Source organism: Zalophus californianus, chromosome 14, assembly GCF_009762305.2.
Source record: "Zalophus californianus isolate mZalCal1 chromosome 14, mZalCal1.pri.v2, whole genome shotgun sequence".
NCBI classification, from domain to species: domain Eukaryota; kingdom Metazoa; phylum Chordata; class Mammalia; order Carnivora; family Otariidae; genus Zalophus; species Zalophus californianus.
The window spans coordinates 19,728,365-19,753,619 of NC_045608.1; the positions used below are offsets into that span (position 1 = coordinate 19,728,365).

Below are 25,255 nucleotides of genomic sequence, written 5' to 3' on the forward strand. Positions count from 1 at the left end.
ATGTCAGTATTGAGTAGGTCCCTGGCAGACGGTACTACCTCTTGTTCTTTTTGTTGAGGTGATTTTTTTCCAAAGGAGAACAGATGAATGAGAGAACAGAATGCTAACAGGTTAACAAGGTCTCCAGCAAATATACTCTATACAAATCAGAAAAGTCCTGAAACCAGGGGACAAGAAAGGGAAAGAAAGAAGAGAAAAAAAAAGGAAAAAGAAAAAGATAAAAACAAACAAAAACAGAACAAAACAAAAAGAAACAGAATATGATCAAATATGATCAGGCTAGTGCATAGATCAGTGCCACTCACTAGGTTTTGGGCATATTTTGGTCTGTTAGAAGAAAGTGCCTGCTAAAATTTTAAAGGAAGAAAGACTTATATATGTACAAAATAAGGGTTGATACAATGAAGGGATGGAAGATGACTGTAAAGATGAAAATTATAAAAGATTTTATAAAAGGAGTTGATAAGATAAGAAGTTGTTTTTAAAAAGAAAGAAGATTTAAAAAGAAAAAGCAAAAAGAAAAAAAAGAAAAAAAAAAGGGAGAGAATGTGATCAGGCAGGAGACTAGAACAAAGCCATACACTAATGATTTAGGGTATATTTTGATCTGTTAGAAGAAACTGTATCTCAAAATTTTAAAGAGAGAACAACTTATATATATATATGCCAAAAATAAGGGTAACTACTATGAAGGGATAAAAATATGACTCTAAAAATGAAAAATAAAAAATGTTTTTTTAAAAAAGGGATTGATAAGATGTTTGAAAAAGGGAAAAAGAAAAATTCAAAAAAAAACAGTTAAAAAAATTAACTTTGAAAAACTAATGAATTATGGTAAAAAAAAAAAGCCATGAATTCTATGTGCAGTATTCCCCCAGCGCTGGAGTTCTCCCGTTCTCCTTGATCGGTAAACTTGGTCTTGGCTTGCTGGCTGTTCGTGCTGATCTTCTGGGGGAGGGGCCTGTTGCCGTGGTTCCCAAATGTCTTTGCCGGAGGCGGAATTGCCCCGCCCTTGTCGGTCCGGGCTAATCAAGCTGCTCGGGTTTGCTCTCAGGAGCTTTTGTTCCCTGCAAGCTCTTGGTACAGCTTTGGAGGACCAGGGTGAAAATGGTGGCCTCCCAATCTCCACCCGGAGGAGCTGAGAACTCGGGGCCCCGCTCCTCAGTGCGCCCCCAGAGAAAAGTAGTCAGTCACTCCCATCTCCCCGGTCTCCGGCCGCACTCCGTGCTCACCCAGCCTGTGACCGAGTGTTTGTAGCTCTGGCACCCGACCCCGTGTGGAGTCTCCAAACCCAGCAGATCCCTGCAGTGCGCTCCCGCGCCGCTCCTCCCGGGGGAGGAAGGGGAGTCTCCCCGGCTCTGCCGCTTGTTGGGTCCCTGCTGGAGAAGCAGTGGCCCGACTGGGCCGCGGATCACAGTTTATGGCAACCCCGAGCTGAGAGCCCGTGCCTCGGCTCCGTCTCTGCAGCCGGCTTCCCCGCTCCGATACCTGGGAGCTCTGCCGCACTCAGGCTCCCCCGGTCTTTCTGTGACCCCGAGGGTCCTGAGACCACACTGTCCCACGAGGTTTCCACCTCCCGCTTAGCCACTGGAGCAACGTCCCTCCGCGGAGCCAGCTTCTAAAAGTTCCGATTTTGTGCTCCGCGGCTCTAGCACTTGCCAGAAGCGGCCGGCAGAGGCCCCCTCCCCGCTGTCTATCCTCCCGAATATCGCCTCGGATTCACTTCTCCGCACGTCCTACCTTCCAGAAAGTGGTCGCTTCTCTGTTCAGAGAGTAGTTGCTATTCTTGTCTTCCATCTCCTGTTGAGTTCGTAGGTGTTCAGAATGGTTTGATCCCTATTCAGCTGACTTCCTGAGACCAGATGAAATCCAGGTCTCCTACTCCTCTGCCATCTTGCTCCAGCACCTTTCGAGTATATGAGCAGTTTTGTTAGAGTCACAAGGCTGTGCATTAGATCCTCAGAACTTACTCATCTTCTAACTGCAAGTTTGTACCCTTTGACCAACATTCCTTCTCTCCAAACCACCATTCTACTCTGTTATCTATAAGTTCAGCTTTTTTGGATTCCATAAATAAGTGAGCTCATACAGTATTTATCTTTCTCTGTCTGGAACTTCCCTCACTTAGAATAATGCCCCCAGTGTCCATCCACATTGTCACAAATGGCAGGATTTCCCTCTTCTTATGGCCAAATAAGATTCCTTTATATACATCTTCTTTATCCATTTATCCATCAATGGACACTTAGGTCGTTTCCATATCTTGGCTATTGTAAATAATGCTGCAGTAAACATGGGGGTGCATATGTCTTTTTGGTATACTGTCTTCATTTCCTTTGGATATATCCCAGTAATGGAATTGCTGGATTATAGGGTAGTTCTATTTTTATTTGTTTTTTAAATTTTTTTTGTTATGTTAATCACCATACATTACATCATTAGTTTTTGATGCAGTGTTCCATGATTCATTGTTTGTGCATAACATCCAGTGCTCCACCAGAACGTGCCCTCTTTAATACCCATCACCAGGCTAACCCATCCCCCCACCCCCGTCCCCTCTAGAACCCTCAGTTTGTTTTTCAAAACAACCATTCTTAATATTAAAACTGCATAAGGATCATCATTCAACACTCAGCATCAATCCAAAAGATGCCTACTGAGTGCTAGATCCCATGGCAGCGAGCCCTGAAATTCTTGAGCACTGTCCTTGGAACATGTTTACGATTTAGAGATTCAAGAACTCCTGAGTTGGAAAGAACCACTGGGATTAACTGACCCGCTTCGCTCATTATGCAGATGGGGAACACAGAGGTCTAGAGAGGGAAGTACCTTACCCAAATTTATAGCCAAGTCTGGGCTTAGAGCTCAGGTGCCTTCCAGCTCTTTCTGACTGCACAAGTAATCTATGAATTCTTCCTCCCTTCAAGAATTTAAAGTAGAACAGAAAAGGCTAACATCTTGTTTTTTTAGAGAGAGAGAGAGTGCACACACATGCGGGTGGGGTGGGGGTGAGGGGCAGAGAGGGAGGGAGAGCGAATCTTAAGTAGGCTCCACGACCAACACAGAGCTTGATACAGGGCTTAGTCTCACCACCCTGAGATCATGACCTGAGCAGAAACCAAGAGCTGGTCGCTTTACCGACTGAGTCACCCAGCTGTCCCTAAAGCTAAAATCCTCTTAACCACGCCCCTAATCTCAGCTCCCTTCCCAAAGGTATCCACCACCTTCGGTTCGGTGCTCCCCCTTCCACATCTTTCTCTGTGGATTTTTAAACAAAAATGTACCTGTAACAAATATAGAACATATTTGTGGGCTTTTAAAAGACATAAATGATACAACGCTCTATGATGTACCTTAGGTGCTACATAAATTCTTACTATGTGCTTCTTTCCCTCTACAATATATTTCAGCACTCTTTCCTTATCAGTACGCCTACGCCAGTCTCATTTTTTTCCAGTCCTGCAAAAGATCTTCAAGTCATGCCACAGTTTCCTTCATTAAAGTCTTCTTCTTTCTCTTTCAGCTGTTTTCCAGGTATTTGCTCTAAGCCTATAAGCCCTTAAAACCACACCCACAAACACACACAGTCTTATGCATGTGGGCAAATGATTCGGTGAGTCCAAGGGCGTTTGCCTGTTAAACTTGACTGGCTGCTACCAGATCATCCCAGTGTCCTTCCTGCTAGGAGACTGGACAGTAGGAGAGGACAGTACACCTGTATCCCCAGCCGCATGCTACCTGGCACCTCATAGAGCTCAATAAATGAGTCTCTTGGACGTTTTGAATTTGACTGAGAAAGAAGGTCACTTTAAAAACAGAAGAGAGAGAGAAAGCAGTCTTCCACCAAAAAACTAAAAGCATTCCCTGCGTTATTTATAAGGGGCCGTCAACCCAAGAGAAATACACCTAAAGCCTTATGATTTACAGTCCAGGAACCATGCAGGTGCCGCTGATAAATGCAAGAGCTTCTGGAGATGGAGACACTAAATTACCTTCATGGCCCCCAGAGGGGAAGTTTATGGGCTTGGTGGTGGCACTCACACTTGGCTTAGGAATCTCTCTTAACTTCTGGTTGCAGGTGGTGGCAGGGCCATCCAGGGATGGGTGTGCTCACCTTGGCCCCCGCCATGTGCCTGACCTCTCCTGGCTCTGTCCTTGCTGGAAGGGTATGAAAGTGGGGGGCCTCTCCCCACTTCCTTCTTGTCTTCACAGTATGTCAGGCTTTCCCTACTTCACTCTAGACTCCCTCCTCAGCCTGCAGCCCACTGAGGTCTTCCTTCTCCCCTCCAAAGCGGGGCTCCACACGCACCATCTGCACTCACACGCCTCCCATTCCTGCCAACCACGGCCTGGCATTGAAACTTTCCTCACCATTCAGCGGCTTCCGAAGGGACAAATCGGGGGACGTTCTCCAGTCTTGATCTTTTTCTGGACTGAGAAGTTGGCAAACTGTTGAACACTTCTCTGTTCACTCAGCCTCGTAGACGTTTCTGCTCCTTGGAGCTCCTCAAACCTCTCTTTTCTGGTCTTTTCCTTCCCACCCCCAGCCCCCAAATGTGGGGGGTCATGGGTTAATGCCCTCACCTGGCTATTTTGCTCTCTCCATGATCACAGATGATCCTCTTGTGATTTTAACTCCCCTACTGTAAGTGGGCAACTCCCCCATCTAGACCTCCAGCTCTTACGTCCCCCCAGGTTTCAAATGGAGACATTGTATTTAATCCCTGCACTGAGAAGATGACCTCTCCCTGGTGTCTTAACTCAGCATATCCAGGAGGCATCTCCTGCCTCCCTGTCCGCTCTGTGTTATCAGTATCATTTGGTGGTTCTATCATTCATAAAGCCGCCCAAACCGGGTCTTCTCAGACTACCATCCCCTCTCCTTCATCCTCATATTCAACAGATCCCTAGATCTTATTTATTTTTCCCTCCAACCCCCCAACACTCTTGGCTCTCTCTGCTTCTCTCCATCCTCACTGCCAAAACCTGTAAGTCAGGCTACCATCATTTTTGTCTTTGATGTTGACAAAGAGCTTCCAGTACCATCCTCCCTTGGTCCATCCTCTAAACTTCAGCCAATATGATCCCTTTAAAGTGAAAGTCTGGCTGCAGTGGCTTCCCATTTCCTATCACAAGAGTCAGCAGACTCTTGCCTACAGGCCAAATCTGGCCCTCGACCTGTTTTTGTAAATAAAGTTTTATTGGAACCTAGCCATGCCCACTTTTTTGTTTTTGATTTTATGTATTGTTTATGATTGTTTCTGCACTGTGATGGCAGAACTGAGCAGTTGCAACAGAGACCAGATGGCCTCTAGGCCAAAATTTATTGCCATCTGCCCTTTACAGGAAAATTTTGGTGATCTCTGCCCTCCAGGATAGAACAGGGTGGAATTCAAGCACATTAGCAGGCTTACAGTGTCCTATGTGATCTGGCTTTTGCCTGCCTTTCTGGTCTCATTCCCTCCATCCAGGGATTCAAAACTGATCATGGCGATTTGATCCCTCAGCAGCCTCTCTGCCCTACTCTTTTCTACATTGGCTTTTTTTCTGAGGTAGCAAGATGGCGGCCAAGATCTTCCAGCTCATGCCTGTACCACTCAGAGTCCAAAAGTAAAGAGGGCTTCTCTCTTCTGAACAGTTCCACAAAAATCCTGAGCTTGACTTTCATTGGCCCAAAGGGAGTCACATGTCTATTCTGAACCAGTCAGAATAGATAAGGGGAATGAAGGCATCTCTTACCATAGGCTCAAGTTGGTGTTCTCACCTGGTTCTGGGAGATGGGGTTATTCCTGCCCAAACCACAGGAACACTGGGGGAGGAAGGGTTTCCCCAAAAGATAAGGGGGTGCCTTACCTGAAGCAGAATAATAGTGAGTAGATAAAAGACAAATAAACAAAGCAAATGTTTTCCACCAAGGGGAAGGTTGAATTATGGGAGTGGACAAAATTATGCAGACAGAGTCGAGGGATGGGGGGCATGGAGAAGGGAAAGGAGAGAACAGTAAGAAGAGAGAAAACGTATTCGTGTGTTTAAGGTCCTCACTGAGTAGCCTTGGGAAGCCCAAATAAAATTGTGTGTGTCCTGGTCAGAGACTTTATTTATCCCTAAATTTCAATGACCAATCTATCACCACATAATTAGTGATGCTGTGATTTGAATGTATTACCAAACATGGCTCTCCACTGTTGCTATTGGACTTGTACCATATTGCAATGTGAGCATGGAGATTATTGTATAAATTATTCTCACTCACATAATCATCGTGATTTTAATTACTGTGTAATCTTCGCTAATTACTGTTGTATGTATCATTTGCTTTGGTGCCGAATTAACACAACCGCTGTTCGTTTGGCTAAACGATGGCATTACAACTTTTCCTTTTACTGGGGGAAAATTTGCTTTCTGTAAACATTTGCAGCCCCATACTCCCAGCTTGCTGTTCTTGGTTTAAAAAAGAACAAGATTTAGACATCAACTTCCTTTTGCCCCCGTTGATTTTTATGTGGGACGAGGCTGGCTTGAATTAGTAAAAAGGTCGAAATTACAGGGTATTGTTTTTAAAATAAAGTTGTATTCCTTTCAAGAAAGTGCAGTTAGTCTACTACAGAAGCGAAGGCAAGGATGGGTCACATGAGACCTGCTTAAATGATTAGATAAGATGTGTTTGTAATTAGTTCATTAATTACGTAAATGTGAATGGATGGTACTTAGTGTTAGAAACAGGTCGTTCTCAAAGTAGATTAAGCATTCACCACTAATCTTATTTCAATAGTACATTTATTTACTGGTCTCTGCATTCTTAGAACTGGAGCTTGGGATCATTTTAATCTGCCCTGAAGATACTTAATGAACAGGCCTCTCATGAATATGGTTTTATGTCTTCCTGGGACAAAGGGGTGCTATTCAGTTTTATCAGTCTTAAGAAGATTAGTGGAAACTGAAAGCATGGAAATGTCAGTGCAAACACATTTACCACAGACCCCAGGCCCGAGCAAGTGGAACCAGAAGTCTGGCTCTGTCCAAGATTCAGCCTTAGAGCCAACATGACTCTTGGACAGGCTTCCACAGGAAGGAGGGCTGTTTTCTACCTAAAACTGCAGGTCTTGGATGGTAGATCTGCGGATGTCTCAGAAACTTTGAGACTCATCTAATTTAGCGGCAAGTTTGTGTAAAAACCATTTGGATTAAATGTTGACGGTTTAGGACATTCTTTTAGAATCTGTGGTTCTCTGGTTGAGCTCTATTTTGGTGAAGTAGACCTATCACTGAAATACACATCCAGGAAAGTGCATCTTTATGAAATTTTCAAAAATTGGTCCTACTTATGTAATTACTACCAAAAGCAAAACCAGATCATCGCAGGTGCCCCTAAAACCTTTTTGCCCCCGTTCAGGTCATGACTTCCTCCTTCCTTGAAGGTAACCACCATCCTGACTTCTAACGCTATGAATTAGATATGACTTTTTTTTTTAATTCTGTATAAGAGGAAGTATCTAGTAGTATTCTTTGGCATCCGGCTTCTTTCTTTTAATATTATGCGGGATATTTTTAAAGATTTATTTATTATATTTGAAAGAGAGAGAGCAAGAGCCTGAGCACTAGGGACAGAGGGAGCAGGAGAGAGATTCCCAAGCAGACTCCTCACTGGACTTGGAGATCACGACCTGAGCTGAAACCAAGAGTCAGATGCTTAACCAACTGCGCCACCCAGGCACCCCTTTTCATATTATGTTTATGAGCTTCATTCACATTGTTGCATTTAGGGGTAATTCCCTTGTTTTCTTTGCTCTATAGTCCATAACTGTGGTTCTCAACTGGGAGCAATTTTGCACCCCCCTCTCTGCCAGGAGATAGTTGGTAATGTCTGGAGATATTTTTGGTCATCATAACAGAGATAGACCAGGATGCTGCTATACATCCTACAGGACTGGCCCCATAGAACTATCTGGTCCAAAATGTCAGTTATGTCACCATTGAGAAAACCTGGTCTATAATGCTCCATTGTAGGAATATATAATAATGATTTATTCATTCTATTAATAATAGACATTTTCGGTTGTTTCTAGTTTTTTTTTAAGATTTGTTTATTTGAGAGAGAGAAAGAGAGAGAGAGAGAGAGAGAACAGGGGAGTGGGGGCAGGGGCAGAGGGAGAGAATCTTCAAGCAGACTCCTCAATGAATGCAGAGCCCAAAGTGGGGCTCGATCTCACAACCTATGAAATCATGACCTGAGCCAAAATCACGAGTCAGATGCTTAACCGACTGAGCCACCCAGGCGCCCCTAGGTTGTTTCTAGTTTAACACTATTATGGATGGTACTACTGTGGGCCATCTTGCACACATCTTTTGTTGCATGGATTTAGATTTCTGTTGGGTGTATGCCCAGGAGTAAAATTGCTGGGCCATAGGTATATTTTCAACTTTAATAAATAATGTCAAGACGGTGGTACCAGTTTACATTCTCACCAGCGGTGAATGGGGGTTCCAGTTGCTCTGCATTTTTGCTAACACTTGGTTTTGTCATTTTTTTTTTAAATGTTAGCTATTCTGGTGTATATTGGTAGGGTCACATTTTTGGTTTTAACTTGACACGTTCCTGATAAAGAAAAGTTTTCATGTGCTTATATGTTCACTGGGATATCCTTTTAGATGAAATGTCTGATCAAGTCTTTTGCCAATTATGTTTTTTTTTTGCGTTGTCTCTTCTTTTTATTAATTTGCAGGAGTCCTTAGTATATTCTAGATGTAAGTTTTTTCTTGAGTATGTGGAGCCACTCCATTTGATGGAATGCCTTTTTCACTCTCTTACAGTTTATGTTAACAGGCAGAAGTTCTTAATTTTAATGTAACTGAACTTAGAATATTTTTCCTTTATGGTTGGTGCGTTTTCTATTCCATTGAAGTTTTATTTGCCTACTCCCAAATTATGAAAACATCCCATGTTTTTTTACAAACACTGTTTTGATTTAACTTTTATATCTAGATATACAATTCAGGAATTAATATTTATGGTGTGAGGTAGGGTTAGTTAAGATTCATTTGCATATGAATATCTGACTAGCCTTGTGTATGTATTTTAAAAGAAGTCATATTTTTCACATTTTACCACCATTATCATCTTCAATTAAATCAAGTGATTTTATATATATCCTAGGCCCTATTCTGTTCCATTTTTCTACTTGTCCATCATTGAGCTGATTTAACATTGTCTTAATTAATGTAGCTTTGTATGTAAGTCTTGATATCTGAGTGTGTATGTTCCTTGGATTGGTTCTTCCTCCTCAAGATCAGCAAATGACTCCAGAGGAAAAATGCCACAGTACTGGGCTTATCTCAACATACGTCCCTCTTTCCAAAATTTGACCCTTCAAGTCCTGGTTGCTTTGGTGCCCTCCAATGCCTGTAAATTTAAACTTAAATTTTCTAGTTTTTCCAAGTGGAAATTTCCTCTGGAAAATCTAGTCTATCATATCCAGAAAAGCTAATCTATCATAGCCAGAAGTTGAATGCTGAACTGGACTTTTTACTCCCTTTGCTAAGTAAACATTTCTTCCTTAGTTTTCATGCCTAAGAGGATATGAAGGTTCACTCAAATTTCCTTCCAGTCATAACTTGGTGAATCTCCTTTCCCTTTCAGACTTTAAGCTTCTGTACTGCAAGGGCTATTGATCTTTTCATTGATGGCATCTGGGATCATGGATTCAGTAAATGACTCTGGGTGGATATAAGGAGGGGTGGCTGGATGGCTGGTTGGATAATTTCCATTCACTTAAAACTGCATTTTCATGAGGAACTGGTACTTTTATGACTACGTCGGAGATTTTTTTATGGTTATTTTCATTGCACTACATTCCACTGAGGCAATGTCTGTGAAAAGTGAAGGAATTCATTGAAAATTTATTTAAATATGTTGAACCCAAGTTGAATCTCCAATCCAATTAGAGATTTTAATCCCTTTACATAGCCAGTTGGTTCTTTCGAAACAGTGGGAATTTTATCAGAAGGTAAAGAAGTATAGGAGCGCCTGGGTCACTCACTCAGTTAAGCATCTGACCCTTGATTTCAGCTCAGGTCATGATCTCAGGGCTGTGAGATCGAGCCCATGTCAGGCTCTGTGCTCAGCGGGGAGTCTGCTTGAGATTCTCTCTTAAAAAAAAGAAAAAAAGAAGGTAAAAGTATAGAACCAGTACTTTCTCTGTCTCATCAGTGTATGACCTGAGATATTCTCTTTCCTTTGCTGTTGTTCCAGGTGTAGAATGAGGTGTTCAAGCCAGCTGGGGTTTCAGCTGCCTTTCCATTCTGATATTCTAGAAGTTGATGGAATTCTGTAGCAATGAAACCAGGCTTTTGGCTTGGGTTTAGACATGAAGCATTCACTCCAGATTGTGTATCGGAAGTTGGCTTGGAATCTATTGTTTTTAAACTCGGAGATGTGGGATTGGCTGGCTGAGAAGCAGGGCTGCTGGGGTCTGAATGAACCAGGCAGAGGAGTCAGATGGAGCCCTTTGTTCATTTTTTCTATGTTTCTACACGCCCTACCCCTACCCCTCCATTCCTTCATTCTTTCCATCCCATAAACTTTCCTTCTAGATACTGGGGATTCATAGAAGAACAATACAATCTAGTTCATAACAGCAATTGCAGTACACAGTGATGGGGGAGCCCGGGGGCTGTGGAAGCCAAAGGAGACACCTCACCCAACCTGGGAGGTGGGGGAAGGCTTTCTGGAGGAGGCTACAGTTGGGCTGAGCATTGAAGGATGAGTAAAAATGTTTGCTTTTTTTTTTTTTGGTAATATAGAACGGTGGTTCTTCCAAATCACCCATAAATGTTGCTTCCCCTCTCCCTCTGTCCTTCCTCCCTTCTTTCTTCTTCTTCTATTTTTCTACTCCAGAAGTATCCCGGCACCATCCATTCGATGAGCCTCCACCTTAATACAACAATGACCAGCGTTTTGCATATCGACTTCATTTCTGTCTTTAGCTCCTTTTCTACTTCTATCAACATCGAAACTTTTTTTTTTTTTTTTTGCTGAACAATGTGAAAGTAAGTTGAAAACACCATGACAGTCCTCCTTAAAATAGTTTCCCATCTTTCTCCTAAGAAGAAGGACATTTCCTGGGCGCCTGGGTGGCTCAGTTAGTTAAGCAACTGCCTTTGGCTCAAGTCATGATCCCAGGGTCCTGGGATCAAGTCCTTCATCAGGCTCCCCCTGCTCTGCGGGGAGCCTGCTTCTCCCTTTGCCTCTGCCTAACCCTCCCCCTGCTTGTGCTCTCTCTTTCTCTCTCTCTGTCAAATAAATAAAATCTTAAAAAGAAGAAGAAGGAGGAGGACATTTCCTAACTGCCATAGCACTAGCTCACCAAAGAAAATCAACACACCCATAAGATCGTCCAAGATCTCAAAATTCGGATTACACCCAATATCCTAAAATTGTCTGTATCCCTGTATCCTCTTAAAGATATTCATTGCATTTGGTTGTTTTATTTCTTTAATCTCTCTCTTAAAAAAATTAGTAGAGTTTATTTTGGGGGGAAATTTTTAGAAGGATTACAGAAAAATTAAGCAGAAAGTACCCATATACCACCTCTCTTCCCACACAGTTTTTCGTCTTTTTTTTTTTTTAAGATTTATTTATTTATTTATTTATTTATTTATTTATTTATTTATTTGACAGAGAGAGAGACAATGAGAGAGGGAACACAAGCAGAGGGAGTGTGAGAGGGAGAAGCAGGCTTCCCGTGGAGCAGGGAGCCTGATGCGGGGCTCGATCCCAGGACCCTGGGATCATGACCTGAGCCGAAGGCAGACGCTTAACGACTGAGCCACCCAAGCGCCCCATAGTTTTCCTTCTTTTATTCACATCTTTGGTTAACCTTTATTCCCTCTGATACTAGAATGGTCCCCTCACCTCCCGTTCATCACATTGAAATGTGTGTGTGTGTGTGTGTGTGTGTGTGTAATAGAGTTTCCAGGGTGCTTTTGATGGGCAACTGCATTCAAAAACTGCTTTTCCTAGTACCTAGGACCTAGGAGCCGGTACCTAGGACCTAGGACCCAGTAGAATGTATGAGAGAGGCCATGAAAAAGTCTGCTGATGCACAGAAGGTAGGCGGACAGGTGTCTACTGAGGGTGGGTCATTGGATTGGTTTTGCCTAAGTGTCAAGAACTCAGCACCCACGTAAGATCAGAGCAAACAGCAAGGAAGACTTGGGAGTTATCTTGTCTCATAGAAACCATTACATTATCAAGAATATATTTACAGAGTCTGTTTCTTGACTCAAGTCTTTGTACCTTCTGGCGAATAGTAACCAGGCTCACTGTAATTGAGCATGCTTCTTTGGTTATCCCACTCCATGGCTTCCTCCTTGCTTCAAGTCTTCCAGATGAATGGCCTTACTCAGCCTTGGTTTTTTTGCCTGTGAGATTTAGATGATCAGCCCTTGCTTGCCAAGGGTTTGGAGATTGAATAAGCTCATAACTGGCAGGGGCTTGGGCGGGGAGGGATGGGGATCTCCTCCTGGTGCTTGGGGTGTCTCCTTCGACATCCTTGCCCAAACCCTACCCCCCTTCCAAAAGCCTCACTCAACCCCACCAACGTCCTCCAGAAAGGCCAAGCGCTCAGGCTTTGGTACCTGTTTCCCTTGCCAACCTCCTGCTGCACTTAGTCTGAGGCTCAGTTTACCCAGAACTTTTTGCCCTGCTCACCCTTCTTCATGGGTTTATTCAGTCTCCACTCCTACTGTGTGCTCTCCAGGAGGGGAAGGCAGCACATCCTCTGCTCCCTGGAGCTCAGTCTGGCATCGTATATGGTCAGACCAAGAGGAGAGCCTCAGCAAGCCCATGTGCCTCTCCAAAGCCTCGGTTTCCTCATCTGTAAAATAGGACAGTAAAGGGCAGGAGAGCAGAGCAGTTAGGGGGCATGGATCCCAGAGCTGGACTCCTTGGCCTAAATGCATGTTCTCCCATTGATTACACGGCAAATTACGTGTCCTTCTGAGCCTCCTTTGTGAAACAGGAAGATTACGATATTGGATTATAATAGAGGACTATTGTGAAGATAAAATCAAGGTGTGTCTACAAAGCCTAAAGGCACAATACACAGCAGTGATTATGTAGAATTCAGCTGCATCCTATAGGGGCTTAATAAATGTCTCACGTTCCTACCCCATCATGCACAGTCTCAGGCACCATATCAACGTTTATTACAGATTATCCATTGCTGTGTTGGCCTTGGTCACAAAACCTTCAGGTCATCTTAAAAGCACATCTGGTTTCCCATCCTGGGCCTCGCCAGTATTACAACATCCATACATTTTTAATTTCCTCTTGATTTCAGGGTGCAGATGAAGAATGGGGGTGACAGCACATCTCGGGGGATGATTCATGGTGTCATTAAGTCTGCGTCAAGTTTCCTGCAGCTACAGTTTGCCCAGGCTCTGCCCAGACTCAGACATGGGAATTATTTTTGCTGTGTAATTATGTTGAATGCCGGTGAAGCCCATGTCTCTCCTTGACTTGGACCTCACTTTTTTTGTTCATTATGTCTCAGTGGATGTTGAAATATATAGACATATAGATAGGAGTTCAACCGGTTGAGGTTTCCACTCACCTTTCTACCTGGAAGATGTAGGATGTTGTGGAAGGGAAAAGCATGAGGTTCAGATATGACCCACCAGGGTTCACATCCAGACTCTGCCACTTAGCAGTGTGACCTTGAGCGAGTGGCTTTTCACGAGTGAGACCGTTTCCTCATCCACAAGATGGGGCAAGGATCTGATCTTGATGAGATCGTGCATACAAATTGCGTGTGTGTAGAGGTGCCTTTTTCATTCTTCACCTGATATTCATGGAGCATCTACTCATGTGGTAAAATGATGGAGCCGCGTTCACAGGACAGCCTGGCAGGCGCAGGGTGTGGTCCACACTGAGACACGGGTCTTGGCAGCTGGCTCATTCTGCAGCCCAACAGACTGCTTCAATATCCTTGTCCATTTGGTGTGCAGCTCAGAACAGGGTCATATATAGCAACTGCTCATTCTTGAACCTCTGCCCTCAGTCTGGGGCCTTCTCTAGCCATGATAGGCAGAGCCGTTAAAAACAACAACAATCAAATGAGCATTAAGATTTTTAAGCATACATTTACGAGGAGCGGTGTTTTGAAGGGAGTAAATAATATACTCACGGTAAAGTGTACCACCCTTCGCCTTGCATGAAGTGCTGGGGGCGGTGGAGGTGGACACGGGCGACATTCGCAAGAACCGACTATACCGAACCCATACGCCCTCTCTGATTCCTCACAGATCCCCGTGAGATAGGGCATTCTTGTCCCCACTCCTCCAGCTGAGCAAGTTCCAGCTCTACAAGGGACCTGGCTGGGCCCAAACAGAGCCAGGATCTGCACCTGGACCTGTTTGCCTCTGAAACCTGTTTTCCTAGCCTGGGAGGTTAGAAAGTGCAAATTCCTGTATTTCTGGAGGCTCATATCCAGATCTCCCTAATAAACCTTCAGAAAGTTAAGTCACCAACACTTAGGGTATTTTCATGTTGATTCTCTTCTTCATTAATTCGCTTAATAAACATCAATTGGGTACCTACTAGGTGGCAGACACTAGAGCTTCACCCACTCATCCAACACCCCCTAGCTGAGTACCTACCTGGTGCCAGAGCGCTGAACTTCATCCATTGAGCACGTGTTTGTGGAGCAGCTACTATGTGCTAGGACACTGTTTTAGGTGCCAGAGTATGGCAGTGAACATGACAGACAAAACCCCTGCCCCTTGGAGCTCTTAACTCCACAACATTGCAAGGTTGACCTGGTTTCCCCCCATTTCACAGCTGAGGACACTGAGGCAAAGAGACAGGTGATTGCCCCAAGGCCATGTAGCTGGTGAGTGGCAGAAGCAGACCAAGCTTCAAGTGACAAATGTTATCTGGACAAGGTGACATAGGAAATAGTTAATTCTGTGTCACATCGCAGGGCTCAAAGGAAGTCTACAGAGGATGGTGCTACTGGCTGTGGGGTTGGAACCCTACCTCTGTTACTTCTACCCGTGTGTGCTTGTGGAGGTCACCCCATGCCCCCTTGCAGTGCTTGGGGGTCATAATTCCTATCTATGGAGTTGCTGTAAGGATTATGAATGAACGTGGCTGTCAGCTCCGTGAGGGCAGGAAGCCCATCAGCTTGGTCTCCCTTGCATGCATGGCACCCAGCACCGTGCCTGGCACACAGTAGGTGCCCAGCCTAGAGGTAGTTGTTTCAGTGACAGCTGACTAACGCCTCCACTCAGTTATGGCACCAGCCCAGTGCTGCTATGGCTAGATGCTCAGGACCCGCTGGCTCCTTTCAGCAGGTATGCTAGAGAGTTGTTCCTCTTCGGATAGACTAGAGGCTAGACAGCAGAAGTTCCCAAGATGTTGCTGGAGTCTCTCCTTAGAGAAGCAGGGTGCCCCGCCTAGTGTTTGTACATACCCGTCTCCCAGTGACTCGGGAAAACTTCTATCCATTAACGCTCTCCCTGGGCAAGGTTCTGGGAGGCAGGCACAGGGACATCTTGATCATCGGCCAGCCATCCATCATGTGATGGTCAGAGTTCCATCTGAGTCAAGCTGTCCAGTAAGGACAGCGCGGGGGGGAAATGAGTCTTCCCAGGCCCCTGAATGAAAACAGCAGGCTGGTGTGAAATGTCCAAAGCCGGGTCAAAAACGGAGAAGATCATCTCCCTCCAAGGGCAGAACGGGGACCCTCCCTCGGAAGCCTGCAAGAGAGTGTCTGCATTCACATGAAATTCTGCGGTCTGCACACAGAAAGGAGTGGGTGCAAGCAACTTTGTACTTGGAGTGGAAGCGCCGGCGTTGCAGAGATGGGGGTGGATTTCTGAATGGCAAATCCTGGAGGCAGCACTCAGCCACGACTCCTTTCGTTCTCTCTTGCTGCCCTGCCCCTCCCTTCCCCATGTCTCCTGCTTCTCTTCTCGCTCTACACCCCCCTTCTCCTCCTCCTCCTCTGTCCTGTCAGCTCCCCAGGAGTCTACACAGCTTGGCTTGTGTTCCTATTTCAAGGCCAGCAGCTGAGGCTCTGAACCACCAGACAACTCCTGGAAGGTGGGACCCCCCCTCCCCGCCCCCGAACACCAGGCCCTTGGGCCCCTCGGTGGAGCGCAGTGACCACCAGGCTGGGGCATTTTGACTTGCACCTCTTATGGAAGGTGCTGCTTCTGGCAGGCCTCAGGGAAGGCAGTCAGATCTGTCGGGTCTAGTGGAGTGGGTGGGGATGGGGGGTGGGGGGGCAGGGGTTGGTCCCAGTGAGCCTGTGCCCTGTGTCGTGGACACCAGCTGTCACCGCCGGGGGTCTCCAGACCCCCACTCCTGGGCTGCTGATGGCTTCCCGTGCCGCCTCCCCAGCCCATCCCACCTTGGGTCAGAGATCCCCCACCACCAGCCTGTGCCCCTTCCACGCCAGCCCCTCTACCCGCCTTTGCCCCCAGACACCCTCTTCCTTCCCCTCCCCACCAGCCCATCTCTTCCCCCCTGCTTTCCAGCCCCACATCCCCGCACTGCAGCTGCTCACTTGCCTGCCTCTTCTTCCCGCCTCCCTCTGCCCCTCCTCCCCTTCCCTCTGTTCTTCTAGGTCCTCTTCCTCGGGAACTTATTTCCAAGCTAGACTTGACTCAGTTCAACAAAATTTACTGAGCAGCTGCTGTGTGCTGGGCTCCGTGCCAAGTCAGAGGGTGCAGGGATGAGAGTCTGCACGGTCTCGACAGCAGGGGCGGGGGGCAGCCGTTCCCCCACCTCCCCTCCTCCCCTTCCCCCTCCCCCCCTCTGCCCCACCTTCCTCCATCTCCCCTCTTCCTGCTCCTAATTTCTCTTCCCCCCCCCCATGCCCTCTCCTGGCACCCACAGCCAGCACTGATGATGGGAGCTGGGGTGACTGGGATGGCAGCGTCCCAGGAGACTCGGGGACAGCAGCCCCGACACCACCATCCCCACATGGCAGGTGATGGATGCGACTGAGCACCTGAGACACATTCATCGCGTCCACCTCCCTTCAGGGCCAAGACAGGGCGGAAATGGCTTTTGTCGGCCCTGGGAGCAACCCACTTCCCCTGGCAGCTCGGAGCTGTTTATTTAAAAAAAAAAAAAAAAGGAAAAAAAGTCAAAGATAAAGCAAAGCACGGGAAGGCCGCCTTGCTGTGTGCTCAGGGAGGGATTCCAAGGCAATGATATTGACAGCACACCTTGAGATCCTCATAAAGGGGGCTCTCCAGCCCACGTCCAGGGGTGACAGAGATGGAAGGTAACAGCCAAGCAATGGGAAAGGAGGCAGAGTCTCTGGACAAATTGTGTGGCTGCCGTCTTAGCACATGGGGAACCAAGCTTTCTCTGGAAGGATGAGCCGCCAGGTCGCCTGCTCACTCATTCTTCTGCTCCTCCCCGCTGGAGCTTGAACTGAGGCATTTGTGGGGTCCAGCGGTGGGTTAGGCTCAAGATGCAGAGATTCCTAGGAGTATTCCAGATCACCACCAACTGTTATCAAGGACGCACGTCTGTTCGTTATAGGTCCTTAATTCTTCATCTCACCACCGTTGTTTGAAGAGCTAGGTGCTGGGCCCTGTGCCCCGGGCTTTCCTTCCATTCCTGTGACTTCCCCACGTGTCAGCACTGTGACCGGGCACTCGGCACTGGGAGACCCCGGGGGGCTGGGGCACAGTGAGCAAGAGGGAAGCTCAAGGCAGGGAAGGGAGTGGGTGATAGAGGTAGCTTGCCTACACCACAGCCTCGACCGTGTTGTCCTCCCCCCCCCCACCATGACCGGCAGACCCTCCACCTAGCTGACCAAGGGAAGAAGGAGAAGCAGATGACCACAGCCAGCCCTGTGCCTATCACTCATGGAACTCTTTAACAGAGCATCATTGCCATGGCGACCTCCCACAGCTCCAGGGTCAGGGAGGCTCCTGCCAACCCCAGAAGAGAGAGGCATATGGGATGGTTGACCTCAGGAGCTCAGGAAGGCAGGGTCTAGGTCTCTACCCATGTCCTTAGGAAAGACCCCGATTCCCGCTCACCTGTCTGTATCTTCCTCTCCCTCTGGGTATCTCCTTCGGATACCATTGACTTGGTTTCCGTAACAGATTCGAAAGCGCTTTGGGTCACCGTGGTCCTCTCTTTTCCTTCTAAACTGTCTCATGTGGTCGGGGTGGAAATGGTGCTATCACACCTCAGTGGGCAAGAAGCTTTCCTCAGAGTCTTGTACCAGAATCCCAACCCCCCCCCTTTATGTAAAGGAGGCTGAATCCCATTGTCAGTTGGAGAAACAGTGTCGAGAAGCAGAATAATGACTAGAAACCTGCATAAACGTGGCCCTTGGCCATATTCAGCCTCCAGCCACTGGCTTTGTCTACTTGCCAAGGCTCTGACGTTCATACCCCTTTCGCTTTTTCATAAATTATAACTTTGCCAGATGGGTGGGCAGGGGGTCGTTTCTCTTAGGGGAAGGACAAATAGATTTTATTTATTAAAGGAACGGTTGATGGACTCCGGTCTCTCTCCTGTAAAGATGCCCTTTATTTTATAGCCTATAATTTCGCCTCGCTGCGAGGCTCCTACTTTTCAGAGGGGGAGTGTTTTTGGCTCAGCTGCTATAAAATGCCTCTGCATGAAAGCCAAGCCTGGTATAGTCCCGGAATAGAAACCGTCTGTCCTCTTGTGTATAGACTTGGTTTCGTGTCGATTTTATGAAAATCTTTCCCTTTGGGCGGGGGGCGGGGGGGGACCGGGTTTTTCCTCTACCCCATAAACCAGTCAAAGGTGCCACAGAGCATCCCACTGAGACATATTTGGGTCACTGACTCTCAGAAGTCCTGCTTGGTGGGACCCTCCTCTGGTCTTGGCCCTAAATAAATAAATAACCCCCCGCAGGTCCCCCTCAAGTCTCCAAGAAGCAAGCAACTTATTTCGCAGCAGGCCCTGGGATAGAAGGTCCTATCATGTCAAATGCGATGGCTCATAAATCTAAGTCACCCGACCTAACTGCCATTTTAATCCACTCACACGTGCTTAGCTGGGTTTAAGTATAGGCAGAAATTGCATTTCAGAAAGCAACAAGAAATCATTTACATGGCTTGAATTTGCGCATTAAGTCATTCAGTTCATTTGAGAGTGCGGTAGGGATGGTGTGTCCAAAGAAAAATGGTATTAGCGCCTGTGCCTAGCGGCTCTCACACCAACTGCACAGACCGTGTGAATTGCATGGTTTCTACTGACCGCATGTGTCTTCTTGGCGCAGGATGAACAACGAGGCCAGAGATGCAGAGAGGTCCCTGCCGGCATCGGCCCTGAGCAGAGCCCGGACCGTGCAGAGCCAGACCTCGGGGGACAAGTCTCTTTCTCCCCTCTGCCTCCAACGGCAAAATTACTACTATCTGGGGGACGGGGACAAGCGCGGCGGGCAGAGAAAACCCACAGAGAGACTGGGGGCGCGGTCTTCTTCCCCGGCTTCTCAGAGTACGGACGCGTCCCCAGCGTCCAGGGAAAAGCTGCCCAGTCCCTCGGCGGCCCTGTCGGAGTTTGTGGAAGGTCTCCGGAAGAAGAGAGCTCAGAGGGGCCAGGGGTCCCCGCTAGGCCTGGAGGACTGGCCCACGCTCCCCATTTACCAGACCACCGGGGCTTCCACGCTGCGGAGGGCCAGGGCGGGCAGAAACAAGGGAGACTTCTCGCTGGGGTTTGGGGCAAAGTCAGCCCTGGAACCGGAGGGCGCCTGTGGGACGTCGTCCGGACTCCTGCGTTCCACCAGCCTGAAATGCATCTCCTCCCAGAGCGCCGAGGGCACCACCCTGCTGCCTGAGAAGCTGAAGAACCGGTTCAGCTCCTGCGAGTCCCTTTTCGAATCGGGGCAGAGCTCCGGGAGAAAACTGAGCTCCCCAAGCTCATCCGGGTCCATGCTCTTGTCGCCCACGCTGCGGCCTCGGAGGCGCTGTCTGGAGTCCTCCCTCGACGATGCGGGCTGTCCAGACCTCGGGAAGGAGTCCCTGGTCTTCCAGAACCGCCAGTTTGCCCACCTCATGGAGGAACCCCTGGATAGCGATCCGTTCACCTGGAAGGTCCCAAGCCTCAACTATGAACGCAAGACCAAAGTGGATTTTGATGACTTCCTCCCAGCCATCCGGAAGCCTGAGTCTCCCAGGTCCTTGGCCAGAGCAGCCAAAGAGGGTCAAGACAGTTCGAGGCATTCACGCATCCACTTTGAGACGGAGGAGGCTGACCGGACCTTTCTCTCGGGGATCAAGACCATTTTGAAAAAGAGTCCGGAGTCCAAGGAGGACCCCGCTCACCTCTCCGACTCATCCTCCTCCTCCAGCTCCATTGTGTCCTTCAAAAGCGCCGACAGCATCAAGAGCCGACCGCGAATCCCAAGGCTGGAGGGTGATGGTGGCGAGCGAACGTCCCCCGAGCACAGGGAGCCGGGGGTGGGGGGCAAAGACGAGGATGTTGAGAGCATAATGAAGAAGTATCTCCGGAAGTAGGAGCCGGTGCAGGTAAAAGCAGCGGGGGGGGGGGGGGGGGGGGGCGGCGGGGGGAGAAGAACTGTTCTTGGGGAGTGAGAACCAGACAGTCCACCAGGTCCGGCAGCCCGGAGAAAACCTGTTGCTGCCGCTGCCTTCCACGCCGTGAGTGATTTCTCTAGAGACGACGGGTTTTAGAGGTTTTGCGGAAATAATGAGGTGCCAGATGCTAAGCTCTCTGCTAGGTACCACTGGTTCCTTAGCACTTGAGGATGCGGACCCATCGGAAAACCAGAGGGTCCGGTAAGGCGGTGCCAGAGAAGGTGCTGGGCTTTTGGTTTCCCCACTCTTGTCTTTCCAGGGCTCCATTCCACCTGGAGCCGGAGGAGGCGTGGTGGCCTTTTGTCCACGAAATGACGGCAGATCTTGTGGGATGGGCTCAGGCCAGGGTAGAAGGGGCTTTCCGAAGAGTGGAGTCCAGCTCTTGCCTTACATACCCGGAGAGAAATGGAGGCCCCGGGTGGGGGGAGGGCAAATGCAAAGGTCCCAGAGCAGCAATGGGAGAAGAGAAGTGGGGCTTCCCTCTGCCTTCTCTCCTACCCCAGTGCTAATCCTAGAACTTCTCCGGACTGAAGGTAGGAAGAGGAATCCATTGCTCATAAAGGCTTGCATTTGTTGGACGTACGTGTCAAACAAGTCGGTATCCACAGGAACCCCAAAAGGTGGTTAGGAGGATTGATTCCCATTTTACAGGTTGGCAAAACAGAGTCAGAGAGGTTAAGTCACTTGTACAAAGTCACCCAGGCAGAATGGCGTTCGAAACTCCGGAATCCCCACTTGTGTCCGTAATACTTCTCCTTGGGTACCCATTCCGAGCACGCACAGGAATAAACTCAGAGCCTCCTCCGTGACAGAGCTGGATCTTTAAAGAGGTTGCCTCCCTTGGCATCCCCATACCGGCCTGGCATCCCAACCGTCTACTCTTAAAGGGATGTTGGAATTCCTGGACTCCAACCTCAATGGTAAAACAAATGAGGGAGCCCTCGAGATCAAGCCCTCCCCTTCCAGGGATTCTGCCGCCAACCCAGCCACCTTGACGGCCAGTTCAGTGCTCTTTGCCCTGAGGCAGGGCTGACCACCTGGCAGCCCCTCCCTGAGCAGCACGTTTCAAGCCTTAGGGTGCTGGGCATTCCACCCCGTGGCTCTGGCTGAAAGGCAAAGCCAGCAAGGGGAGGCTGGGCATCAGCCGAGGAGGTGTAAGCACCCGCCTCCGGGTTCAGACACAAGGCAACCCCACTTGCCTAGTAATAACAACACGCGGCCTCCATGAATCTCTTAGCCGCTGAAATTGAAGCAGCTCAGCCTCCAGCAGAGTGGGGCAGCCACACGCAGGTGCACAGCCGGGGCCTTGCCTTGGTCCCCAGCCCTCCTTCCAGAGGCCTCCCGGACCCAAACGAGCCACCTGGCCTCCACTTCCATAGACCTGCTACTTCGAGAGCCACCCTCAGCCCATCAAAAAGCGATTGCCCCTTCCGAGGAAATGGGCTTGGACTGTATCAGAGCAAATTAATTTGACTTAACATGGCCTTCTCTCTGCTCTCAATTACCGGGAAGAGATGTGATATTCATTTACATTATTATGCTCTCGGGGACACAGAAAGCAGTTTCAAAGGCCAAGTAAAGGGCACACGTCCATAAGGAGAACAGTTCTCAGCAGAAGTCATCACAGAACATCTTGTCTCTGCCTTTTTTTTTTTTTTAATTCAAGTCCTTCCCCCTCCCAGCAGTGCTCACCGTGGTAACCGCGCATCTGCCAAAAAAAAAAAAAAAAAAAAAAAAAATCTTCCACCCTGACATCCACACTGGAGGCTTGGGCTGAACAATACAGCCCCGCCCCCTGCAAGGCAGATGTATTAGAGGGTTCAGAACCAAGCAAGCCTCCCAAAGCTCGCTTCTTCCTTGTAACTAACTGGCCATGAGACCTGGGGCAAGTTGTGGGATCTAGCCAAGCCCCTGTGTCCACAGCTCAAAATTGGGGCTGATAATACCACCTCCCAAAGTAACACTGTGAGTTTGATGTGAATGCCAGAGATCCCTAGCTAGGGCCGGCACCTGCCGCAAGCAGGAAGTGTCAGGTTGCCCTGCGCTCGGCCCTTTGGCCCTTCGGGAGCTCCATCCCTCTCATTCCCCTTCTGCTGCCTACCATCCGTCATTCCTCTGGATGGTGTCTCTGCAGGAATGCCACCCAGGGATATGGGATATCAGGGCCTCCTCCCCCCAGACACACTTCCTGCATCCTATTGATCCACTCTGACCTGTGTTTGTTTCCAGCCTCCTGGGATGTACTGCCCTCCAAGACTTCCCAACTCCATAACTGTCTGGAGAAAGAGAGAGACCGGCCAGGCCTCCCCAGGGGCCCTCAGTCCCGAGCCAGCCAGTGTGGCTGTGCTCGAGAGGCCAGAGGGGTCCGGCAGGAGGCAAATCCCTCGGGCATGGGGATCCCAGCACGTTTGGTCTATACAAAATAAAGCGATGGCTCCTTGGCATCTGTGTTTCCTCTCTGTTCTGTGATCAGGGGACCCTGGAGGTTTGATGGGGGCAGCCCGGGGAGAAGGGTTCCAAGGAATGGGATCAGCCTGAAATGTTTGTGGTTTCAAGTGCGCACTGTTATTTCTCTGCCCCTATAAAAGTCCACGCGATGGCCTTATCAACTCAAATGCCACCTCCTCTGGGAAGTCTTCCCTGATACATCGAACGGAAAGAAATGCTCCTTCTCCATTCTCCTTTAATTCCCATAGTTACCTCTATCAAAGTTCCCTTGTCTGTCTAGTGATCTACCTTGTGTACATATGTGTAGGCAAGCATTCAAGAAATTTGGATGGATGAATAAATGAGCAAGCCCCCGAAAAAGTTAATGAACCTATACACCTTGAGTGCATGTGACATACTGACACAAATGCATCTCCACCCACGTGCACCCATGTCAACACCCAAGCACCCATGAACATCTGCTCACAGCCCCCCCATACACCTGCTTGCATACACAGCCCTGCCACGCCCACACAAATACACACCTGCACCACGGCCTACACTGGCCTAGCCATGCCTGTAGCTGGGATAACTACTTCTTCAAACACCCTAGAAGTATTAGTCAGACTAAAACTGTAGGCTAAGGTTTATTACTCACTCACGTGCTACGTTGGACACCGTGCTAAGCATTTCACATGGAGCATCGCACCACGACTTTAGCAAAAGTCCTGAGAGATAAATGCACTCATTATTCCCTATTTACAAAGGCAGTGTTAGCTTATGCCCTCATGGGGGACGCCAATGCTGCCCCTATTTATATTCCCACCGGCAGAGACTCTGTCCTGCCCCAAATGTGCCTCTATCCCTGGGTCCCCCTCCGGAATAGCCAATCAGAGCTCCCTCTGTGTGTTAGCTTGCTAGGGCTGCCATACAAAGCACCACAAATGGGGGGCTTAAACCCCAAATGTATCGCCTTATGGTTCTGGAGGCTAGAAGCCCAAGACCGAGGAGGTGTCAGTAGGCCTGGTTTCTTTGGAGGTCCCTCCTTGGCTCGTAGATGGCTGCCTTCTCCCTGGGCATTCCCATGGCCTCTCCTCTCTGCGCGCATCCCTGCTTGTCTCCCCGTGTATCCAGATTTCCTCTTATAAGGACACCAGTCGGATTGGATCAGCGCAATCCAAAGGGATTCGCTTTAACATAATCACCCCTTTAAAGACCCCATCTGCAAATACAGTCACATTCGAAACAGTGGGCCTTAGGGCTTCCCCATGCACATTTTGTAGGGATCATAATTCAGCTCATAACACATGCTATGCAAAAGTAGGTGGTAATTTAATTTGCTAATCGTGAGCATTATTCATGTAGTGATCAGGTAAATACGTCCCAAGCTCCCAGCTTGGTCCCCATGTGAAAGCACTTACAGAACTCGAGAAAAGATTCTCACTGCCTTCTTGGCGTTGGAGATTTGCAGACATTTTTAGGGCCTGGAACCTGTGAGTTTCCAGGAGCTTCTCCTATGCCAGCAGGATTCCTCATTCAGTCAGTATTTGTGGAGCACCTGCTAAGCACGAGGCACTGTTCCCCACGTGGGGAATCCAAGACAAACAGGCAGAACCCCCTCCTGCTTTTCTAGAGGGAACATCCTACCTGGGGAGACAGACAGTAAGCAAGAAAATAAATATGTTATCAGAGAATGAGGAGCATGATAAGGAAAAATAAAGATGAAATTATCCTGTGAGTTCCCGGTTAAAAATTTACTGGACATTTATGTTATGAAGTACATTTCGGTGAAGGAGAAACCTGTCATTATTCTTCAATGATGTGCAAGCAGTGCATCCAAAAAGGCTAAAGTCAAGTCGTAACAGCAAAGCTTCCCTCCCCGTTGTGCAGGAAACAGAAACCCCGAAGATGCTAGAAGTCAGTTTAACATTCCAGAAGATGACAACTCTCCCCATTGCCCCTCAGATTCCCCAACTCAGCACAGCCTGATGCAGAAGGTGCTGACCCAGCTTGGCCCTCCTCCTTGCAAGCCAACTGCAGAAATCCCCAGGGGGACCCTGGTGTCACATCAGCATCTAGCTCAGCCTGGGTCCTGGGGTGATAAGCCCCACCCAAGCTACCACTTCTGCTATACAAGTATCAGATGGCTCAGGCCTTGGGCTCTGCCATCCCCTCCCTGTGTGACCTCAGCCAGTTTCCTTCTTTCTGGGCCCTCCTTCCCTCC

The 25,255-nt window shown here is 48.2% G+C and overlaps 1 protein-coding gene across 3 annotated transcripts in view; it reads left to right on the forward strand.

The window, feature by feature from the left end:
* The window catches only part of MYO18B (myosin XVIIIB), a 264,358-nt gene extending 241,317 nt beyond the window's left edge, over positions 1–23,041 (forward strand). For 2 of the 3 annotated variants that reach the window (XM_035724040.1, XM_035724041.1), the window contains exons 43-44: positions 19,287–20,535; positions 22,834–23,041. In XM_035724040.1, the coding sequence (XP_035579933.1) occupies positions 19,287–20,523 (1,237 nt within the window). In that variant the 3' untranslated portion in view covers positions 20,524–20,535; positions 22,834–23,041. Of the gene's footprint in view, positions 1–10,894; positions 10,980–19,286; positions 20,536–22,833 lie in introns of those variants that run through there. The other variant, XM_027577179.2, reaches the window with a different exon arrangement.
* The last annotated feature ends 2,214 nt before the right edge of the window (positions 23,042–25,255 follow it).